At 29.5% G+C, this 25622-nt stretch overlaps 2 protein-coding genes across 2 annotated transcripts in view; one reads left to right on the top strand and one right to left on the bottom strand.

The window, feature by feature from the left end:
• Positions 1–10246, top strand: part of LOC142331035 (uncharacterized) — a 160701-nt gene extending 150455 nt beyond the window's left edge. The window contains exon 22 of the mRNA XM_075376638.1: positions 9816–10246. Coding sequence (XP_075232753.1) covers positions 9816–9835 — 20 coding nt within the window. The 3' untranslated portion in view covers positions 9836–10246. The remainder of the gene's footprint in view (positions 1–9815) is intronic.
• Positions 10247–16729: 6483 nt separating this feature from the next.
• LOC142330870 (uncharacterized) overlaps positions 16730–25622 on the bottom strand; it is a 57689-nt gene continuing 48796 nt past the window's right edge. The window contains exons 9-10 of the mRNA XM_075376335.1: positions 23556–23859; positions 16730–17412 (exon numbers count right to left, since the gene is read on the bottom strand). Coding sequence (XP_075232450.1) covers positions 16900–17412; positions 23556–23859 — 817 coding nt within the window. The 3' untranslated portion in view covers positions 16730–16899. The remainder of the gene's footprint in view (positions 17413–23555; positions 23860–25622) is intronic.

Genomic DNA, 25622 nt, shown 5'->3' with positions numbered 1-25622 from the left:
GGCATATAGACGTTAACAATCGTTGTCGGTTTAGGTTTTGATTTTATCCTTATTACAATGATTCTATCGCTATGTGTTTTGAAATACTCCACTCTCCTCCCTATCTTCTTGTTCATCACGAAACCTACTCCTGCCTACCCATTATTTGACGCTGAGTTAATTACTCTAAAATCACCTGACCAAAAGTCGCCTTCCTCCTCCCACCGAACCTCACTAATTCCTACTATATCCACATTTGTCCTACCCATTTCCCTTTTTAAATTTTCAAAAAAATAATATATAAATAAATACTTCTCATTGCAAAGTACACCATTTAAAATGCGGAAGAAATGTTGCTATCATGTATCATGTTGTTCCTGGTAAATCAAGGAAGGTTATTTTATATTATAATTGACGACAGCAAAATCAATTAGAATGTAATTACTGTTAATCTGAACTTAGAATCAAACAGTGTATGACAGTAGTTATCAATGCATCGATGAGAAAAGCAGTCGCAACTTTTTTTTTTCTCTCTTAAGTAGTGGGGAAAGCATCAAACATCAGTATTTTGATAAGTCCCACCTTCAGTCTTTTAATGAATATTTTAAACTTAAACAAAAATTTGTGTTGATATAGCAGCAATTTCCTTTAATTTAATAAAACTGCAGATCAGATAGTCATTACCTGTTATTTATTTGTAGTCTTATGATTATTTATCTATTGCAATTGACTAGATTTTATTTAAATCTATTTTATAATTTTACCAGATGTATTAGATCCTCAAATTAATAAATTTAAATTTACTTCTTATCTGGTAAATCTTCCAACTAGCAAATGATATTTTGAGTCTGTTATATAATTTTATGTATAATAAAAAATCATCTACATCCAGAAACATTTAGTTTTCTATATGTATATTTCAAGAACAAATTGTAGTATTTTAATAAAATTTGGTATTCATGTTTAATCCACTGGCTTTCTCTTAGAAATAAATTTGGATATTTTATATTTTCAGATGTCAGAAGGACCACTCAATTAATTCTGAAACTATATCAAAATATTTATTTTTATTTATTCCTTATTTGTATCTTTTCAACTAGTGAACAATAAGCATATGTAATATCAAAATATTATAATCCTTTTTATACACCCGATCAACAACATAAATTCAATTTCAAAAATGTAATGAGCATATACGAGTGAAAAGTTTCTATTTCTTCAAATGCAAAGTAATTCAAAATATTTTCTCCACAAAGGCCATCATTAGAGGTCGCACATAGTGATGATGACTTTCAAAACAAATGAATCAGGGCAGTAAATGATGAAAATCAGTTGATTGTAGCCAAAAACAATAGAAGATTAATCACTTTATCTTTTATTTGCTGTAATTTTATATGGTTCCTTTTGAAATTACCGATTTTTCTATAATTAAAATGGCATTCTTAATATTTCTTATTATTTACTGTCACATTTTTTTAGTAATAAAATGATTTAATTAAGTGATTTAGTTATAAAATTAAACTGTTTGAATTAGATGTTAGGTATATTATGTATAACAATTAGACTGATTAATGTACTTTTTTATAAGTTATTGAACATAACTGCATTTAATTTTATTTAGAATTGATTTGTTCAATAATACTAAATTAAATTTGTTCAATTTATATAATATTATTGTAATTATCATACGCAGATTTTATGCTGAAAAGTTTGAAAATTAGTTTTCTTAAAAAATATTAATTTTTATAATTTAGTTCTATAGTGTCCAGTTCTGTTGTTTACCTAGTTTCATTTAAACCAATATTATTGACTCTTTTGGGTTACTTAAATCTTAAGAACGAAAAATATAGCAGTAAAACAGTCAATTAAGTGTGGTTTGAAGAAATTCTTTATTTAATTGAATTTGAATTAGTGAACTACTTTATTATAGACTAAATATCATAACAACGTTCTTGTCCAAATTATGGATTTTGGTATATTGATATAGAAATATGTAGTTTACAGATGTACATGATATACTGATCGCAAAGCAGTTTTTAAAATAATTGACGAAAAGTAAGAATTTCATATTTAACGATAGTCTTAAAATTGAAAAAAATTTTCATCAAAATGTTTTACACAATTTAACTATTTGTAAAAGTTAATAGAAATTTACAGAGTATTACAAATTTAAGAAACTCATTTTAAATACATTAAATTTAAAAAAGTGCGTATTTTTTTATAAATCAGATTTTATTGACATCTTTCTTCTCTTAAGTGTCCAAAAAATAATTAATCTAACAGGTCAGAAGAGTTTTATTTTAACCCATCGGTCAGTTTGATGTTATTTTGTGTTCCTTTCTAATCTGTGCTACACTTTTAACTTCAACATTATTACTACATCCTGCAATCTCATCTATATGTTTTATAAATTCCAACCATTGTCTTCTGAAAATCCCTGATCACAAAATTAATCAGACCTGGAAGCTAGTTTGTTTGTTTTTTTACAGGACTAATTTTCCTCTAACACTGCATTTCAAAGGCATCAGTTCTTTTCCTTTCTATTTATTCTGGTGTCCAAGATCCACTACTACTATAAAGTGTTTCACACTGATATTAAGAAGATTCTATTTTTATATTTATAATAGATGTTAGCAGATGTTTTTGTGTGTAGAAACTCTCCTTGCTCTTGTAGTCCCTTTAATCTCTATTTTACTTTCACCATTCTTTATAATTTTACTCCCTAAAATATATAATCTGCAACTTCCAGTATATTTTGTTTGCTGTTGTAATATTTTTTCCCCATTATAAAATGGTTCAATAATAAATTTCTTTTAAATGAAAAAAATTATTTTCTTTTACATTAATACTAGATTATTCTATCAATGAATTTTTGTTAATTATTAAAATGTTATTAATCCTTCTAAATTGTAATTTATTTTGTAAATTGACAAATAATTTAATTTGTAATTTAATAATAAATTTATTTTGATAATTTGATTACCTTCACATATGTAATATAATTTATATTTTAAATTAAAACATTTTTTCTTTTTTACTTCATGTTAATTGTGCATCTTATTATACTGCTCTCAGTTTTTACCGTGGTTTCCCTTGATTCACCCAAGTTCAGGAGAGTTTCTTTTTTTATCTATAGAGTCTGGTATCTATCCATTCCTGATGAGATCTATATAATGTATATTACAACCATTATAAAAGATTTATTTACTTATGATAAATGGGGAACAGAGAAAATATTGTTTAATCAATTGAATTTAAATATTTCCAGAAACAGGCTATAAAAAAAGATCAGAAAGTTTTTTTCTTTAACAGTATTTAAAGAGCAGCGTTGGGAAAACTTTCATAGATGTATGTAAAAAAAGGATTAATGATCAAACTTTTCAGTACCTTAAATTTTATTATGCAGATAATCAAATAAAGTCCTTATGTTCATTATAGTCTTTCTGTTAAGACTGATAGTTAAATTGAAAAAAAAATGAATGTGTATATATAAAATATCAAAATAAAATGGCAATTATGTATTTTATTTTTTATAGAACTATTAGTTAGTTTATTGTAATTAAGATTAAATAAAATAATTATGGTTAGTGATTAGATAATATTTTTTTTAGAATTAATTAGTAGTTGTAAATTATAAATAATCAAATTGTAATAAAATTGGTTTTATGTTACTAAGATAAACAAGTAGTTATTAGTCTGCAGTTTTCTATTTAATTAATGAAAATTATCTCTGTCGAATTCGTAAAATGTAAATTTTTATTATTACTACTACAGTATTACAGTATTGTAAAATTCCATTTTTTTAAAGTTATTTGGCATTGCAAGCATTTAGTATATATTTGTTATCGGCTGTAATGACAATGCCTGAAGTACTCTAAGCATTGCTTTTTTCATGAAAATTAATTTATTTGTATATGATGCTTGAGGAGAATGCTAAAGATGATAATTTAGTTTCAGTGAAATTAAGTTAAGAATGAGATTAGAGTTATTTAAGACTAAATTAGGTTAGGTTAAGCTTAAGGCTTAACTTAACAGGTTTTGGTAAATCTGAAATATACATTATTTACAAAGTAAGCAACTTGGTTTAAGAAGAATTTAATTGAATAGTTAGGTTTAGGTCAAGGCTAAAGTTAAGTTAGGTATAACAATTCAGTGTACTGAACTTCTTATGACATCAGCATATCCTGACACTCGCTTCGCTTACTAACCTCATCTAATTGACTTAAATATTAAATTGGCAGATTGTTAGGATGGGTCCATAATTACTTACAAACATTACATTATTACACTTGTACTGTACTAAATTACAAAATTTTTGATAATAGTACTGTGTAATTTACGAGGGATGTAACTCAGGTGAAAGGCATTTTTATGAAATTTCAGTTGTAACAATGGTTCATCCTAAATAAGATATATTCCAAATTTCATCAAAATGAGAGGTGAGCCCATAATTGTATATGATTTCATAACTATTTCTTTATCTCAAACTTATTTTTACCAATGCATAAGGTATAATTTAAATTAGTTTTTGGCTACATTTATTTATGCATTTTCTCCAATTTTTATAGATGTTCAAAAGTCACATGATCAACTTGCCTAGATATCTCTTCTTTTTTTTTACTTAGATCTAAAAAATTGATGCAGCTTTTTTCCTCAATCCTTTTCTACATAAATTGCTAATGTTTTATAGGTCTCCTTTTTCTAAACATTTGGTTCTACTACTAACATATTATTTTCATTAAATTAATATTCTAGCCCATTCAGCATTTTTCAAATATTAAATAAAAAATGATTGCATACTTATTGGTTTTTATTTTTGTGGTCTTGTTTTTCATTATCTTTATTTGAAAGTTTAATTTTTAATATTTTTATTGTGCTTTTTTGTGATCATAGGTAAGAGCTTTGTTAAATTTATACCTTAACAAAATAAATAAAAACATTTGAAATTTCACCATTTGATAAGAACTCTGAATATTGATAGAAAGAATATTGATGGTTGCTCTAGGCTAATTGATCGGTAACCATCTAATTTTGAGGAATTTTAACATTCCATTTCTCCCAGGTTACCTAATTTGTCATTGTATAATTTCTTCTTCTGGGAGGCACCTTAAAATCAAAATGTATAGTAGTTGACCTACTACAATAGAAGAATTAAAAGTCAAGATCCAAACAGCAATTGCTGAAATTCATGTTGAAATGTTTGCATATATCACACAGAGTTTCACTAGGTACTCTAAGAATGTCTATGAATGTCAAAGCTCACCTGCAGTGTGTGCTCTTTAAAAAATAGATTTGTGTATATGAGGGTGAATCAAATATAAACCAGAATTTTTGTTGTTGACGCATGGCAAATGGAGCGAGGCATGGCTTCTCAATGTTGTACGTAGGGATGCGTAGCTTCTCAGTGTTGTAGGTAGGGATGTGTGGAGGGGATCCCACTCTTAGAAAGCAAACTCACTATTTTTTCTAGTTAGTATCACAATGTCGGAGCATGAGGTATCATTTCACATTGCACAACATATTATTATTATTAAATTTCTCATGGCAGAGGGTGTGAAACCATCCGAAATATATTGCGAAGACTTCAGGCACAGTTCAGAGACAACACACTTAAAAAGACTCCAGTGTTTGATTGGCATAAGTAGTTTTAGGAAGGACAAAAACTAGTTGAAAATGAAAGTCACCAATGATGTCCAAGGACAAGTGCTACTGTTAAAAATGTTCTCATGGTTAGTCACCTTATTGAGAACGACCATTGATTAACAATTGCAGAAATTGCTTCTGAGATCAGAATAAGCCATGGCAGTGCTCAGGCAATAACTGGCAATATTGGATTTAAAAAGTGGCAGTACAATAGGTCCCTCGTCTTCTCAACCAAGGTTAGAAGCTCTATCGGCTAGCGGTTGCTGAGTCGTTACCAAGCCGAAGGAGAATCTTTTTTTGCATTGAATCATGAGCTGCAGTGAAGCTTGGGTGGACCATTACTTCCCAGAATCAGAACAGGCAAGTAAAGAGAGAAAGTGCACCCATTAAAGCCAAAAAACTCAACTGTCAGCTGGAAAGATTCTGGCCACAATATTTTTTTTTGATTTCAAAGGAGTTTTGCGTGTTAATTTTCTCCATGAATGTCATACAATGAATTCTGCATACTGCTGCCAACGTTTAGGCAAAGCAAAACTCACATATCATCAAAAAAGACATCAATTTCCAATTCGAAATGTCTGCTTCACAACAACACTCGATCCCATACCACGGCTCAAACTCAAGATAAAATCGCATCCTTATTCTGGACTACACTGGAGCACCCTCCATACAGTCTGGTCTTATCGCCCTGCGATTATCATTTGTTTGGATCACTAAAAGAAACACTTGGAGGACAGAAATTTGAAGACAATGCTGCTGTTGACACGTTCATGCGCAATTGATTGATGTCAAGCCCACCTTCGTTTTACAATAGTGGGATCAAAAAGCTACCTATCCACTGGAAAAAATGTTTTCAAAAGAGGGAATTGTGTAGAAAAATAATATTGTGAGTACATATTTTTATTCTCCTTCAATAAATTATAAAACAAAAATTCTGGTTTATATTTGATTTACCCTCTTATATTCATAAATACCATGTTTTTTCCATTTAAATAAAATAGAAAACCCCTACTACTTTCTGTGTAAATAAATTAATGTAATATAATTTTTCTATAGAATATTTCATTTTCGAAATATCCTGTTGCCCTGAATCACTCTATTCTTTAAAAAAAAACAGACAATGAAATTGGCCTATAATTTTGTAAATTAAGGCTCAAACCTTTCCAAATAAAAATACTGATTTATCAATGAACCTGTTCAGGTTGAATAGTTCTATTTAAAATGGATCAGTATTGTGGTTTGAAATGATGAAAAGAAATATTTAAATTTCTTTGCTATCCGTATGAGGCTGAGCTAACAGAAGTTGATTTCTTTGTTAATTTTGGTGAAGTTATCTGACCTACTTTATTTCCAAATCTGCTTTCACTCTTGAAAACTGCCCACATGATTTAGATGTATGAAAACAAACAATCACATGATTGTTTCAATTAGATATTAAACTATCATATCAACTTTTAGCAATACAAAAAACTTTAGCGTAATTTCTAATTGAATCTTTATCAATCGCCTTTTTGAAAGAATAAAAGTAATCATTTTCTCATTGCACATTTTGCAAATTGCACATTGCACATTTTTGCACATTGCAAATAATGCTATTGCAATTTGAAAATTACAATCTGAAAAATGATAATCTGGACAAAAGGGTTGAAAATACTTATGGTAAATTTATAAACATATGTCTACACAGGTGGCTGAAGTCCTTGTAATTCTATTTCGCTGGCAGTTTAAAATACTTATACTTGTTAATTCAATTCGAGTTCATCCATCACAAGACTAGATTTGCTTTGAAAGTTAACATTAAAATCATCACACACTGTGACATTTAAGGAATTTTAAAAATAGTTTCCAGTAGTTTATATAGAAAGGTTTCAAAAGAACTAGGAGGTCTAAAAATTATCATCAATATGTCAACTTTAAATGAGGCCATGAATTGCACAGCATCTGAAATTAATTTCTTCTGCAGATATGGTAATTTTAAACTTTACTAAAAACAATAGTCTTTAACAAAAAAAAACCTCTAAAAAAGCTTCAGTAAGTTTGAAATTACCGATCCCAGAAGTTTTTGTGTGTTGGGTCAATGTTCTGAAAAATGTGCAAAATTTTGTGACTCATGTCTTAGGCATTGAATATCCATATCCAAAATCTTAATGTTAGTGTGATTAAAAATCTTTGAGGAGGAGGAATCACCATATATTTTAAAAAGATTATGCTCACTTTGACTACTGCCATTATATATATTAATATTATTAGAATATATCGGATTTTTAGGGAAAGATTTTTGTTAATACCTGTTAGAGTAGGTAGGTGGAAATTTTTCGTGAGAAGTATATGAAGGGTGTAAGAGAGAAATCATTTTAAGACAGAAAAAGATCTCCCCTGTCATTTATAAAAAATACTTCCTCACAATTTCCAAAAAAACAGATTGAGTGTTTATTTTATTCATGGAAAAACAGGCAGTCTATGATGCCACCTGCTTTAACAGTATACCAAAAATTTATTTCCGCTTATACAATCATCATTCATATGAATATTCTGAATTTTTATTTGACAAAAAATGTTCTACTTTTAACAAAAACTGAGAAGTGAATAAATTAACCTCACCTTGTATTAATAAACAGGTGTTTATTATCAATGTTTTTGTGAAGATTAACTTCTGCATTTCATGCCAAAAATGTTAATGATTTAATTTCTCAAACCAGTTTGTTATTAGGTAATTTGGATTTTTTAGGATGAAAAACAAGATGTTCATGAAGGTTCAGTGATGACTATAGTTATATAAATTTAATGTGTATGCTAGTCTTATTTAACGAATTGGACATTGCAGTAAAGTAGTTTTATGCATCCAATAATCTTAGGAGATGAGAGCATTATTCAGTGGTTCACTCCTTTTTGTATAACTACTGCAACAATCTATTTCTTATGTATTTTGTAATTGGAACCGGTCCCATGATTCAACCACCATGCAGTGTTGTTAAACTGATTGCCGAACTTTCATTTTACTTAAAAAATAACAAACCAAATTAAATTTTATGAATACAGCATTTTTAATAACTTCTTCAAAACATTTTCAGTAGCCCTTAGACCATACTAGACGGTCTGAAAGAATGTTAAATCATGTCTGTAAAACGTTTGTTTTGAATGCTGTCTTTCATTTTGTTGTTATGTATGTTTACATGTTTCATTATGTTCAAGAATGTTATAAAAAAGTGAATCTTATTGCATCGAACCTTAAAAAATATATAAACATTTAATTATGATATACTAAATTAAAAAATTCAGATTTCTTAATAACATTTCAAAGCATATGTCTGCCCAATTAAAATCAATAATAAAATCTCGTGACCTAACAATGAGAACAGCAGCAACAGTCATTTAAGATATTTACAAGGGTGTTTTAAAGTAAGTTTTTTAAAAAAGTTTGGTTTAGTTTATCATTTCAAAAGTCTATAGTTTTAAATAAATTTAATAACAATCATCACAGATAAAAAAAATTAGACTTACTCTTATTAAAAAATTAAAAAACACAAATACAATGAAAAGAAAACAACCTAAAAAACTATTGCTGCTGACTTCAAAAGTAGTCATCTTCTATGCCTCACCTTGTAAAATTGTAAATACAGTAATATTTTTTCTAAACGATTTGAATAATATCTGAAATACATATTATTTGATATAATTCAAAATAATGAGGTGTTACATCCAACTGAAGATTAAAGTAGTAGCAACATCTTGTTTAAAAAGGATCTATGATCCTGAGTTATAAATCATTGTACAGACGATTTTTATTGACAGAGTATTCATTATCAGAATCAGTAATATAATATGGCTGTAAAAATATCTTAATGGTATAATATCAAAGACAGTGTAAGGCGCCAAAGAAAAATGATTTTATTAGCCAGGGTTTAAAAAGTATATAAAGCTGTTACAGTTGTGATCTTATTTATTATTGTGATGCTTAATTAAAATGTAAAATGATTAACCTAATATATTTGAGATAGATTAATCTTCATTGCTAATTTTAATATATACTTAACTTTAAGTAAGATTACTGTACCTGTAAAAACTGTCCAATAATTCATAGATGTGAAATTTTATATAAACATATTTCATTCTGTTGTATTAATATAAGTAAATAAAATAACTGTAATTAATTTTAGTCTGGAAAATCTGGTTAATGTTTGTTTTTTTTTTAGAGATTTCATTTGTCATTTAATGTTTTATTTATGGAACCGATTATCCTGATCTCTCAGCTAAGGAAATATAGAATAAAAACTTAAAGGGAAGATACAATATATGAAGTTTATAATTAAGCATGTGAAATTGAGAAAATAATTTCAGATTAAAAAATAAATTATGAATTAAAAGAACAGTGGTGCAGCAAACAATAGTAGCAATCTATGATAGAGAAGTAAAATTATTATCTTTATTATATTCAGAATTTACAAATATTTAATGAAATTTTTATACAGTCAATGATTGTTTGTAATGACACCGTTAATGATTTATTTATAAATAAATTATACTTCTTCACAGCATAATGTTATGTTTTATTACAATTTTCAGAGCGGGCTTTAAAGTATTTCATGTAATAAATTTAATAAAATTTTTTAATTAACATGCCATAAAATTTCTAGTTTCTGTTTGTTCAGAGTGGTGTTTTCTATTTTTAGAAAGGTATATTGTAGAATTAATAATGTAGTTTTTTAGGAATATATTTATTATTTTTGTATTTTTTATTGTTATTATTAAGTTGTATCTAATGCAGTACCTAGTTCTTAATAGATTATGTGATATTTTATTTCCTATTTATATTAATAATAATTTTTATACTTAAGAAGTTTATAAAAAATAAGGGTACTGTACTAAATTATGTTAGTTTAGTATTAAAAGTTTAATAATGGTATTAATTTTTTATTTTAGAAATAAGACTGACTTAGTTTTTGTGACTATTATTTTCACAATATCAGTTGATTACTACTTTATATCAGTTTTGTTTTCTGCAATTAGAATATTGCTTCTACTGTGGACACCTAAAGCACGCATTCATATTAGCTCCTGTATAGTCAGAACATAGTGAAGGTACGTGAAGTCTGTGGTATAAATTATTATTGGAAATTGAGTAGTATTCTGAGGGAAATGAACTCTTTCTTCTGCTTATCATTAATCAAATCAGGTTACCATTATTTAAACTGAGTTGTTACTGGGAAAGTCAAACTGACCTTGAGAAAAATAAACATATTTCTTTTCCAAATTTAAAAAATTAAAAATGCAATCAGAAAATTTGTATTTATTAATTAACTGACAAAATTTACAATTTGTTGTAAATCTAGCAGTCAGGATACTGGCTTCCATTCAGTCAGTCCTGGGTTTGATTTTCAGCAAAGGATTTTTTCATTATATCATCATTGTCATAAAAAATTAAAATAATGACTTCTACAATTGGTGTTCGCCTGCAAATTGGAGAAATGATAAATAAATAGATTATGAGTATTTGACTTAATTTCGTGATTTTCAATTGTTGATTTATTTTTCATTCTAATCTGTATAAGAATTATCTTATCTTGTGATTGATTTTATTTGTTTAGGTAAAATTTGCTGTGATGAAATCTTATTCTTTAATTATTATTACATCATGAATTGAATCTATACTCACTATTTTTTATGTTAAATAATCTAATGAGCCAGTTTACTCAATGGCTTCAACTTTATGTGCAGTAATTAGAGGTAAATATGACAGGAATGGTTGAATTAAAGCCTGTTATGATGGATGCCTAATAGCTTGTAAATATTATTTTTATTTTTATATCTACTGCGCTAAATAGACACCATTAATTTTTCTTGCTTTAAAATTTAATTATGGTTTTAGGAAAGGGAATTTTATAGTAATTGTCTGAAATGGATTATGGGGAGGAAGGTTTCATTTCAAGTGAAATGAGGCCTGTAAAGAATGAAGATTAAGTGGTTTTAATTTTCATCCGCTACAGTTGTACAGTAGGTATGAAAAATAATACTAAATAAGTATTTAAATTTTTTTGATGATTTGGGAATAAGTGGCTCATTCCTTGCTCGTGTAACAAGTGAAACTCGAATTTATTAAATATCTAGATCACCGACCCATGACAGGTTGCTGACATTAATGAAATGGTGATCAAGAGACAGCAACTAAGAACCATTAACATAAACTGGTCTGGCTAGGATAGAGCTGTTTACCTCTTAATCTCAAAGACAACCTTTGACCTTCTGCACTGATCAAATATTTACATTTACTACTCTGCACATATAAAGAGAAGGTTCCTCTTTTTTAGATCCTTTTTTATCTATAGAATAATATTTTCATTTTTAAATGAAAATATTAATTATTAATTTGATGCTGATACACTAACTTCATGTTTACTACTTCATGTTCCTTAGATTTGATTAAGATTCAATGTTGAAATAATTTTTAATTCATTCCTTAGTAGATTAAGTGGCAACCCTTAGTGAATATCAATGATTGTAAATTTTTATTAGTTTATCAAATCGTTTAAACATTAAAAAATTTTATCTGTTCAAAAATATTTTATATTTTACCATTACTGTTATATTATTATTGAATATTTATGTAAAAACTGTTGAATAATTGAAAATATATTATCTTAATATAAAATAAATGTGTTGTGTATTAATACTTTTAATAAAAATTTTCACAATATTTTATATTTCTGCTAGTACTATCGTAATTGATTTGAGTGTCATTTTCTAACCTCCTAGCATTTTCACACTTAATATTCGTAGTTAACGCATTTTGGAATACCTCCATTCTCATATATTTTTAGCAAGAAAGGGCAGAAAATGACACGCAAATCATTTATAATTTTAGTACCTTGCTATATTTATATTTTGCTAATAATTTATAAGTACTGTTTTTTTCTTGTTTTATTGAGAGAAGTTGATGTAATATTCATGAAGAAAGTATGTACTATTATTTTTTTAAGTAGATTTCCACTTTTTATGAAATCATATAAATTTTTTATGCAGGGATAATTTCAACCTTTGTTTTACTACAGACTTAACCCTCCAGGAGGTATTTCACAACATGAGAACCAGAGGGTTGTATCTGCAGGTTTTATGAATTTTTATTCTATTATTTAAACTGACTTATTATGTAAAGATTTACGTGTATTTTTAAATATTTTAATTTATTATACAACCTTTTGGGAAATATTTTAAGGGAATTAAAAAATGTATCAATTATTATATTTAAATATTTCAGTTTATTTTATTTTTATATTATAACTAATTGTAACGGAAATTTAGTTTTATCTGCAAAGGTTGACAATAAGTGAGAGTGGTTCTATGTGCTTAGTTAGTAATCGGTTTGCCATTGTTGTTAGCAGAACAGTGATGAGGTTATGTTTGAGAAGTACATATGTGTCACAAGTAAATTGTATTACAGTGAGTGCAAAATTAATTCAATCATAGTTAGATAATGATCTTTCTGAATGTAGTTTTTCAGATTATAATAATAGCAGTGAAGAATATATTCTTGTGAAGGAAGTTAAATGTGGGAAAGGTGGCATTAAACAGGCGATTGTTTGAAGATGACAGTTCAAGTTCTGATGGCACAACATTTCAAGATATTACTACTACTTTACTATCTTCTGATGCGGTAAGTCTCAATTCTTCAACTAATAACACCAATAATAATCAAGGTACCATGTCACAAGTTGTTAGTTTGGTCCCCTCCAGTGAATCTGAATCGGAAAGGAGAAGAGAAAACTTAGAAAAAGACAGAAACCCTAACAAATGGAAGAAAAATATTATAAAAGAAAGTTGATAAATTGGTAAAGAGTACATAAGTACTTCAGGAAAAAATTAAAACATAGAAATTGTGGGTGTAGATTCACTTGTTTTGAAAAAATCAACAAAGGTGATAGGGAATGTTTAATGATGATGTTTTACCTGATTTCTGAAAATGAGAAAAAACATTGTATTCTAAAAAATACGATGTGTATCACAACCGTAAATGTAAAATCAAAAGAAAACCCCCCAAAAAAATGTATTTCCTTTTTTTTTTAATTTGAATGAAGAAAGAATTAGAGTTTGTAAGACATTCTTTTTAGAAACTTTTTTAGTTAGTCAAAAAACCATTTATAATGTTCACTTTAACAAAGACAAAACAAGTGGAACTCCTGAAAGTGATTGAAAGGGGTAAGAAGACAAGAGACAGAATATCTGAAACAACAAAGAATTTTGTTAGACAACACATCGAGTCCTTGTAAAGTTGAATCACATTACTGTAGAGCCACAACAAAAAAAGAATGCCTTGATCCAGAATTAAATGTTAATAAAATGTTTTATTTGTATATACAGTTGTGTAAACAAAACAAACTTGAGAACCTATAAAAATTTTACTATACAGATTAATTTTTAATAATGAATATAATCTGGATTTCTTAGCTTCTAAATCAGATTGCTGCGATTTATGTGAAGAATATAAAATGACTAGGAAGGAAAACAGAGCACTTACCTTGATGTATGAAAATCGGACATGATGAATGTCCGAAAAAACATTCATGTGAGAAGAGTGACAAAAAGATTGCAAGAGTGATGAAATAGTTATTTGCTTTGACTTAAAAAACATAATTGCCTTTCCTTGTGCTAATGTCAGTTGTTTTTCTACAAGAGGAAGATTAATATGTACAACATGACTGCACATTGTTCTACAGATAAGAAAGGTTTCTGTGCCATTTGGCACGAAGGTTTATGTGGATGTTCAGGAAATGACATTGCAGAAATATTTGTCAAAATATTATCAACCACAAGCTCAGCACAGCCTGAAGTTATGGAATAATTTAGAGTGACAGCTGTGTTCCTCAAAACAGGAACTCAGTTATTTCTTTTGGCTTAGCTACATTTTTGTTATAACAGCCATATTAAAACTATATGAATTTTTTAACCCCAGGACATTCCTGTATTCAGGAAAAGTAGTAGTCTTCCTGTATTCAGGAATGTCCTGGTGTTGAAAACATACATTATCCCAGGTAAAGTTAGAGATTTTAAAGCATTCTTCTGTAAAATTTTTAAAACTGCATACATGGAACACTTTAGTTTTCGCATCACGATTTGACTGTAGATTTAGCATATAATGATGTAGATCTTCCACATGCCACATTTTTCTGAGGATGTACAAAGGTTTTTCTTAAATAGTCTGACTTATTATTTCTCAGGTGGCTTTTTATAACATAGAGTAAAAATATTTTGTTGTATTGTTCAAAAATGTAAGTCTTTTATGTAATAAAACTGAACCCCAAATTTTAAAATAAAACATTTCTGTTAGAACTTCAGAATGTTTTCAATCATCTTTGTGACTATTTTGGTAGCCTTTAGAACAACGAACAAAAAAAAACACAATCATTTTATAAACAAAGTGCTCCCTGGAGTGTATAAAGTGAACCGTTCTGACTGCATATTATTAACAGATCATATTATTGGTCAAACAGGATGCACCTTAAAACTTACAGTGGACACTTGAAAGCTGTTTGAACAACTTAAAATCAACATTTGCTGACCATCTCATAAGCATACCAACATTGACAATAACTTGAATATTTACCGTTATAAAATGATTGAAGCGTAGATGGTAATCCATTTTTTCTTTCATTCTTGGTCTTTCCCTCCCTGGTGGACTTTGTGAGTATTTGCCAGATTCTTGTTGGATCCATATTGAGGATGTGGATATCTCATTAAATTACTGCATCTCTGGTGTTTGTGTGGTTTGATGGTGGCAACTCTGCTTATAGATCTGTCTGAGGACTCTCTCCTATATGATAGCTGTATAAGAAGTCAGCCTGGAACTGAAGTATTCATCAGATATAGTCAGGCCTCTTAGTACCTTTGTGATAGCCTTTTTCTGAGTTATTAGTTAAAGTTATTAAGATCCTCAAGATTGAGATCATTTTACATGAAAATCACCATGCAGCTCTCCAAGATTCCCTATCTAGTGCTAGTCATTTCGTTTCTGTATACCCCCTACATCCTAGATCCCTAACAATTTGTTTTACATATTGAATTCTTCACATGCCTGTGTCTAGACAATATCCTGCTCTGATGCTGCAGGGGCCTTCTACAAAGTCCAATAAATTCTCGATGATCTGCTGGGCTGCGAGAAGTATCTGGATAGAACTTCCAGGTCTACCCTTAGCTGCACAAAGTCTTTGACCAGAGGGTTGTCTCTTTCTACCCAGGTGGATGTCCCTACATCTATCTTGGAGAACTAGCCATCTGACCCTGAGAAGGATGGGGAAAGTTCCACCCTCCTTTTCCACTCGGACTTAACTTGCTTCCTCTATCATGGCCAGAGATACCCTAGCCTCACTACCCTGCAACAACATTGCTTGTTGTCTTCCTCCTACCAATAACTCTGGGCAAGCCCACAAATGTGACTACTGCCCACAGTGAGCCACGAACAGCTGGGGATATTCTATATTCCCCTCTCACTCTTTTTACCTCTTGGCCGCTTCTGGATCGGTTTTAAATAACCACGGATTACAGCCCTTGTTCTAAGAAGAACACAAGCAGAACTAGGGAGTATTCTCTGCTTGTTAAGGGGACTGATGACCAGGAGTCATTACCACCACCTTTTTCGTCGTGATGAGATGGGTACACATCGAATAAATAGCACCTATTTACTTCCGCAAATTCAGACAGGACAAATCTAAATACACTTTGTGCTAACTGTAGTTGCAGTCTAAAACCGAGAAAGCCTGAAACCATTGGAGGGTACATACTCAACCAAAAGCTCAAAAATCACCAAAAGTAGACTGCTATTCATAAGTTAAACATATATTGGCGTGCTATGCCCTTAGTTTAGATTTGCAAAAGACACCTTTACTCTGTTCACGTCAGGGACTGCCTGTATAAGGTGTTTCAATACTATAGCAAAAAATTATTAGGAGTTGTGATCTTTGTACTTCAGACATTGCCTATACTCAATAACAGAAGTTTATATTTCATTATATTAATATTTTCTTGAGAATGAATAAGGATTTCTTTTTGATAAAGAATAAAGAGTTTTTGTTGGAATTAAACCTACAAATTTCAGGTCATTTAAGGGTACATTAATTAATGCATTTTATTCTTTAATTTATTGTTCTCTTAAAATACTTAATTTACATTAATACTGAGTATAATTTAGAAAAATTAGTTTATTTATAAATATTAATTACATACAAATATCACAACTTAAACACAATACTTACTTGTTTTACAAGTACTGGACGGAATATTAAACATATGTCATAATCGAAGTACAACAACATCTTCTAATGTATCATTTAAATGATCTTTATCATTTAAATCCTCACTGTTCTGTGACTGTGCTGTTCCCCAAGAAACACTTGCAGATGAAATTGATTGTTTTCTTGAAGGTGATGTAATCTCAGATTGTATTACAGTAAATCGATCATATTCAGCTCGTTCATGACCTTCTGGGGATGTAATTATTAGCTTTGGAGGTGTTATTGATTTTTGTAATGATTTTGAAGATTTACGAAGTTGCTTTATACTTAATCCAATTGAAGACATTCTTCGTAATCTTCTGTTTACTGGTGGTCTTGACAAATTTGTATTAGAATTTCCTACACTATGACTCGGTGTTATAGAATGAGATCTTGATTTCTTTTGGTATAAAGTAACATTTTCTTCTGATGAAACTTTCCCAAATGGCAATTTATCTATCTGAGGTATAAAAGAAAATCTACGACGTTTACTTTCTCCTTTCTCTGCTAATGATGGATTAATTAGTTCACCCTGTAAATTGGAAATTTGAAATTAATAAATGCTTCATAGCATTACTTTTCCCTTTACTTATATGTATTTCCCTTAATAATCTTTTAAAAGTGAGGTATGAATAGAAATGGTAGATTCCACTTCTTGTTACAGTTTTTCACAAGAGAATAATTTTTTATATTCTTGATAGTTTTATGTCAGACGAGGCTATTAAGTATTAAGAAAAAATGGAATGGCAATAGTTATAAGGAATGAAGTAGCAAAATGGGTGCATAAAGTATGTTATATAAATGATAGATTAATATTATTAAAGGGATATCATAATTGGGTTGTTACCAAAAGATTTAGTTATAGTATAACTATATATGCCAACATCAAATTATGAAGAAGTAGGTATTGAAGAGATGTATGAGAGTATTGAAGATGTTATAAAATCAAAAAATAACTGCTATAAGGTTTGACAGGAGACTGAAAGGTAGATAAAAAAAAGGAAAATGAGAATAGTGAGGAAACCTGAATGAGAATAAGAAATGCCATACTAAAAACAGCAGAGGAATAAGTAAGCTGTTATGAGGGAAGTATATAGAACCAAAAGCCATGTGTAACAACAGAGACACTAAAGAAAATTGAAGAAAAAATGCAGTATAAGAATAAGACAGGAAAAATGAAAACGTACTGCAGATTAAACTATGAATTAAAGAGGGAAAGGTGGTTGAAGAAAAAATGCAATGATATTGATCTAAAAAAGAAAGGGCAGAATAATATAATTTATAGGTTACATGGGATAAATGGAAATGGAATGGTAAAATGAGAGAAATTGAGAACAAAGCTGGAGAAATCCTACACGAGGAGAAAAAAGTAAGAGAAAACTGGAAGGAATATGTGGAGGACATATGACAAGAGAGGAATTAAACATAAAAAATGGGCTGGAACTAAACATATAAAAGGAGTGGGCAGTAGCTAAAGAGAATAAAGAAGCATTAATATTAAAATGTGAAGAACAGAAGCCAATTAAAGATATGAAGAATAAACATTTAACTGGAGATGAACTTCTCATAGAATTTTGTAAATGTTTAAGGAGGAAGGAGTGAAAGAAATAATTGAATTGTGTAACAAGATATATAGTGCAGGAGAATGGCCTTAAGGCTTTGTGGAAACAGCAATGATACATACTCCAAAGAAAACTTGTACCAGAAAATGTACAGAATGTAGAACAATAAGTCTAGTCGCTCATGACACTAAAATATTGTGTAGTCCTAAGTGTATCTAAGTCTTAACCCAAGTTGGTGAAATGGAGATTTGTAAACAGAAAAAAGTAGAATGGAAAAACAGAAGGTTAATCAAAAAATTATCGTAAGACAAACAGCAGCAATAAAGTAAATAAGAATATGACTGACTGGATGGGTCGAGGTTTAGGCAAGGATGCTGTCTCTTACCGACACTGTTCAACATTTTTATTGACGTTATGATAAGGAATATATTAGAAGAAGGAATAAGTGTAGAAAGACAAAAACTGAAATTGATAAGGTTTTCGATGATGTAATTCTAGCTGATTTGTACGCTCGCATTTGTACAAAAAATAATCCTGAAGAAAGGAATGAAAATAAATGTAGGAAAAACTAGAGTAATTTAAATAACAACAAAAAGGACTAAGCAGTAGGGTTAAATAAATAAAGAATAGAAAAAATAATATATTACAGATATTTGGGTACTATAGTGACAAAGGAGTGAAAGAGCGCAATGGAAATAAAAGGAAGAATAACGATGGCAAAGGAAGCCAGTAAGAAGAGGAAATTACTATGTATTACAAGTTTGGACTTTTAAGAGTTAAAGAAGAGATTAGCCAGAAGATGCTATGTATGGAATGTCGTAATGTATGTAAGTGAAGCGCAGACAATGAGGGAGAGGGAGTGGATTGGGACTTACATTTTAGATATGGATATGGAGAAAAATGGAGAGAATAAAATGGACGGATAATGTGAGGAATGAGGAAGTAATAAACAAACAGATTAAAGAAGAAAGAGCGCTTATGTGGAAAGTACACAAAAGAAAAGGAAACTGGTTAGAATATATGTTTAGGGCAAGTGGAATCTTGACAACTGAACCAGAAGGGTCAGTAAATGAAGAAGGATGAAGTTAGTAGATGAGGGGAAGATTAGAAACTACAAGGGGATGAAAGAGAAAGCTGGGACAAAAATAGATGGAGACAGAGATGATGTAAGAGATCTGCCTCCAGGCAGAACTTAAGATGATAAGTAATTTCATTTTAAGTGTTATTGAAGGATGAGTAGAAAGACTATTTCTAGTCTTTTATCAGTATTAAATATTGTAAGATATAAAGTATGTATATAAGGATAAGTACCTATGTTGTGGGTAGCCCAATATTATGAATATTTTTAGGTTGTATTGTAACATACTACACAATGTGTGTGTGTGTGTGTGTGTGTGCACCTCACGTGTATGTTGTAATTGTTATACCTAATGGTGAAATACATTTTATTTTACATATTGGATTTTTTTTAAATATGGTATATATATTCATGCTTTAAATTATTAGATTATTGTATATGTTTGTAATTTTCTTCAGTTTATGCATAAACTGTTTGTATTCAATTTAAAATTAAACTAATTTAAATTATGTGGTTTAAAATTGTATGATTTAAAATTAAATCATATTATTTAATTAAGCATTAACAATTTTGTTTATAAATTTTAGAATCTTTTGTCGATTTTGTTTTTAAATCATCATATTTATATAACTTACTTTACCACTTTTTCTTTTTCTTACTTTACATACTTTTCATACTTTACCATTTAGTGTTTATCAATTGCTATCACTGCAATATTCATTGTTCAACTGATTTGTAGTTGTTTTTTAACCTTTCTGAAAAGAATCATGTGATCAGTTAACAATGAGCTTATATGATACAACTAACAAATACATCAATGGAACTACTGTACAAAAATGAATTACTAACAGGAATGAAGAACTAAAGAGTAGATAAAACTTGACTAATGAACAGTCAACATTTTACAGAAGTGCTGTCAGTTGTTATGAGAGACACTGAAAGTTTGTTTCATCTTTTTTTTATCACAAATGAAAATGGATAAGTATTTGTGAAATGGATGTTAATGGTACAAAACAGATATAAATAAACTTTATTGTATCTAATCATTAGAATTCTTGAGACTTCCAAAGATGATGATATGATGTAACATGTACAGGCAGGCATTCTGAGAAATGTTAGAAGAGTTCTGCAGGGTGATTCCGTTCAATCATCAAATTGAGGCACTGCTGTCCAGTAAGTTCTCAGTCAAACTAAAAAACTTAGAATAAAGTTATTAGTTTCAAATCACATTCTAATGAATGGGTTTACAAATGCAATAAACGACTTGAAAAAAATAGTGAATAGTCTGAATGTTGAAATCTCTGTGGATGACCTTGTTTGAACACCATGGGGCGTTGGAGGTAGTATGTAATAATTTTGTTGATACTTTGGTAAAATCTCAGTATTTGAATTTGGAATCCTCATACCTGGATCCCCTAGGCTCTGACTTGTTTTAAGAATGATTTGTTGATAAAAAGTTGAAGATTTCCATATTTAGTAGCCAATAAAACTGTTTCAATTTTAGATCCAAGTTGTTTTTGTTTCAATTTAGTGTGACTTCCAGTTCAGCGTTTGTCAAAGTGCATGCAAAGATGTTTTGATGTGCTCAACTGAGAAATTTTTAGATTGTTAAAGTGCATTGGAGGGCATATGTTCTTTTGTAGGGTGATTTGTTTTAGTAATCTGACATCATTGGTACTTAAGAAGTTAAAAAAGAATCTAATGAGCAAAAAAAAAAGAAAAACGTTAAAGAATCGCATGCGCAGTCATAGCTTACATTTCTCATGAACTTAATAACATCAATTAGCAGTCAAAAGAAGAGATTTAACAAAAAAAAATTGTAATGATATTTTAGCGTACTCCCAAAGCTGCTTATAAGAGAACAATAAGTAAACATATTTATGATGACGCCATAAATTATTGAATTTTACTTATTAAAATTTATATATACTGGTTGAATTTCCAAAAAAAAGAATACTATTTAATGTTTTGAGGGAAATTTGTAAAGAGCTGACAATCGGATGCACTAATGTTGTTGATGCTAGATGATTCCCGATAATTTTGCAAAATATAAGACATAAGTGATATGTTATTTTGCAATTCAGTAAAATGCTTAAAATTATTTTAGATAATTCACTGTAAGTCAGATAAAAGTATATATTTAATTCTATCACTCACATTCTCCAGTTATCTAAACGTGATGTTCATAATTTTTTAATAGCATTTCTATTTTATTTGTTAAATTACTCGTAAAATTTTTTATGAATTAATTCACCACAGAAGCTTGTATGTGGGAATATGGAATTATAATTTTTTAGGATCCTGACTCCTCATGTCAGGATGTTAATGTCTTTTATTATTTTTAACCTTGACCTCACAGCCAGAGACCTTTTTTTACTGTTTAGCCTCAATGAATCACCATCAGATGTTACTTCAGAGGATGATATGTATGAATGTAAGTGAAGTGTAGTCTTGTACAATCCCAGGTATGCTGCAGGTACAAGACCATCTTGAAGATGCCACCGGACTTTCACTCCTGTTGATGTATGGGAGTGTGGATAATGCAGATGCGAAGACATCATTTGTCTGCAGGTGGCAGAAAAGATGGGATGAGTTGACGAAAGACAGAAAGACTACAAACTAATCCTGGTCCTCCAGAGGACCAGGGTACATACAAAGTGACCCAGTTCCTTATAAGTCACAGGTGTTTCAAGGCACGCATACATGTTTAAGGGTGTTTTGCACGCAAATGCTGAGACCCTCCACAGTACGTGATTACTGCAGGAAGAAGAGACCACAGAATACGCAGTATTCATGTGCGATTGGTTCCTGCAGCATAGGGAAGCATGTAAGGGAAAATTTGGCACACTTAACCCAGAGAACATCATTGGGACTATGCTATAGATTGAACAATCGTGGCACTTGATGTCCACATTGTTGATTAAGGTCATCTGAACCAAGTTGAAAGAAAATGTACAAGGGGGAATAAGAACCTCCAAGTCGCCCTTGGGGCAGGTTCCTGGCCGCAAGATCGACATTAAAAATTAATAAAAAACATCAAAAAACTTGTAAGATCTCGATAAGTTTGAGGCGTGGGGCCAGCAACAGAAGCACAGATGGAGAAAGGCACATGGGGTGATGTGATAATACCATAAGGTGGTCCCAGCATCTCATGCTGTAGAGGGGAAGGGGTTTTAGTGGGTAGATCTGCAAGGGAGAGTCCCTCACAACTGTGGGGTTCAAGATCACCACATGGTACCTGTAAAAGGTTTCCTCTCCTCCAACATAAAAAAAGTGTCATAGGTAAGATTTTCAGGCAATATATTTATGTTTATTGTTTATTTTATTTAAAATATTTTTATTTTTGAAATTTTTTGGTTTTTAGTTTATATCACTGAAGTTAATGTATCTGCTTAATGGAATCCTTTATATTTCCTTCTTGTTTTTTCAATTTGTTGTTAGCCATGTATTAGAAGCTTGTTTTACTCTGATTTATTCTTTTTACAGCTTTTCTGTAAATTTTCACATAAGTTTTCTATACCACATTAACTATTTCGTAAGTTTACTATTGTACCATATTTTCTATGTGTTAATCTGTTTGGTTGCTTGCCCTTAAAAAAAGTTTCTTTGCTGTCTAATTGGTCAACAAGCATTAATTAAAATTATAAATACCAAAATAGTTCTCATTCAAGATATTATCGTCTGTTAATATATTTATTTTTATATCTTATGGTTCCATGTAATAATATAAATAAAGATCTATGGTAGATGATTCAAATAATTTCATAAAAGAAAACACCCAAAACTGATTTACAAAAAAATAATACTACTAGCTAAACCCGATTCTAGTATACCCTAAATCTAACATACAGGTTTAGATTGTATTATTTTTTTAAATGGTTTTTAAAAGTTTCTTTTTATACATTTCAAAATAAATATTTTTTTCAAAAATAAAATAAATATAATATACACCTGATTATTATTTTCTGATGCAAGAGCTGAAGTAGATCGAAACATGTCTTTTTTTGATTTTGATTGGCGTAAAGGTGATGATCATGAGCTATTAAAATTATATGCTAATAGTCTTTCTGATTGTTTGGCACTGTTTGGTTTTGATATATGATCAAGCTGTAGGTCACTATTCTCAAGACGAGAATGCAATGTCGATAATACTCTTATAACATCAGCAACACTAGTTTGTTCTAATACAGGACTGATACTGACATTACTATCATGTTTTGGCCCTAATTCATGCACTAACGTTGCTAACAGACTTGGTCTTCTACCTGCTGTACATGATAAATAATTTATTTCATCCATGTATGATCCATGTTCGTAATCATCATCTGGCAAGGAATACCTGAAAGTATAACAATTATAATGATTAAAAACTTAATCATTTTTTCCTTATGACAACAGTTTTTTCATAAAATATTAAAATTTAATTGTTGCTTGTAAAATGTTTTTCTTTATAAACTGTCAAAAGATTTCTGTATAAAACATTAACGTAGGTGAGATTACTCAGGCTCAACTCAAAATTGTTATATTTCATACAGTTTATTTATCTAAACCTGCAGTGCTTTGCATATGTATGGAATATGTAGTCCCAATATTAGAAGGTATCAAAAATGCATAATTTTCAATTTATTGCATATTTACCATCCAATTACTTTCCTAAGCTACCTTTTTTTTTTAGCTTAGGAATCTTTATATCCATATCTTTTATTATAATATATGAAAAATTCTATCTGTTATGTTTATTGTAGCCTTTTACAATTTTAGATTGAACTTGTTAGAGGTGCTGTTAGTAGTCAGAAAATTATCAGTAACATAACTTAAACTTTACTTGTACATATTAATGGTAGTTAAGTAATCCTTTTTTTTAATTTGAAATAGGTAGTGACATTGATGGTTGTTGTCATCAGATGACGTCAGATCTTGTATGTTGTCATCAGATGACAGTAACTGATGTTATTGCCATTAAAAAATGTATGTAATGAGACTGTATGATATTTTTTAACTTACACGATCAACAGGAACCAATTTTAAACTCAAGTATTGTATTGAAAGTTTTTACTGAGAAGTTAATTTTAATTCATAAACGAAAATGCAATATAAACGTGATGAATTTGTTACTGATGTTCTTTATAACATAAGGAGTTAAGCTACTAATAGTGATAGCTCTTGTATCATTGAAGACAATTCATTCTAGTGGATTAAACAAAAATAATTTACTGATGGCGGTGAATTGCAATTACTGTGGTAGCAAATACTCAAACTTTTATAGCTAGTAGAAACAAGATTTTTTTGCACAAGAACTTGTGCAAAAAAATTATTGAATAGATTTAAAATACAGTAAAGCCTTTCTTTATGGACACCTCCCACATATAGACAACTGTCTTATACCAGCAACTACTTTGGGGCTGAAATTGTTATATAGTACAAATTCCTATACATGGATAATAAAAGTCGAGTAATTTTGTAAAATTATCCTCCCCTGACTAGACAGTAAACAGATTATGTATAAATTAGTTAATTTAAAAGGTAGTAAATTATGGTTTATATTATAAGAAATAATATTAGTAAGGTAATACATCTATTGTGCTTATTGTATTCAGTAAAATACCAATTAGTATAGTTGGATAGGTACCACTTTTTTATGTTACTCATATCAGTCCCAACTTTCATGACCAATTCTACTGATACCAAAGCCTGACTATTTTTTTAAACTCTTGTATTACAATGAACATCAACATTTGTTTTAGTAAACTGAAGGATGATTTACAAAAAAAGAAAGTTTCAAAATAATGTACTCACAGATGTTTCTTAACGGTGGTGGTTGTGAAAATCTTTTCAGTTTTTTTATCTTTGAAACATGTTTGTTGCATATTATCCTGTCTCTGATCCTTAATTTTTATTATTAAATAATCCCTAATATCATCTTTTATTTCATAACATTATTATAGTTTATTTTTAAATGAAACTTTGATTAGTGATACTGAATAGAATCTGGGTATTACAATGAGGAAGTGGTTTGGTAAAAAGGGTTCTCTATGAAAATTGGCCAGGTCTGTTATCAAGGAGACTTAAGAATGACTTCAAACATTGACATCCTTTATTTCT

The sequence above is a fragment of the Lycorma delicatula genome, chromosome 10, assembly GCF_047948215.1.
Source record: "Lycorma delicatula isolate Av1 chromosome 10, ASM4794821v1, whole genome shotgun sequence".
Lineage (NCBI taxonomy): Eukaryota > Metazoa > Arthropoda > Insecta > Hemiptera > Fulgoridae > Lycorma > Lycorma delicatula.
This window is presented reverse-complemented; position numbering and strand designations above follow the sequence as displayed.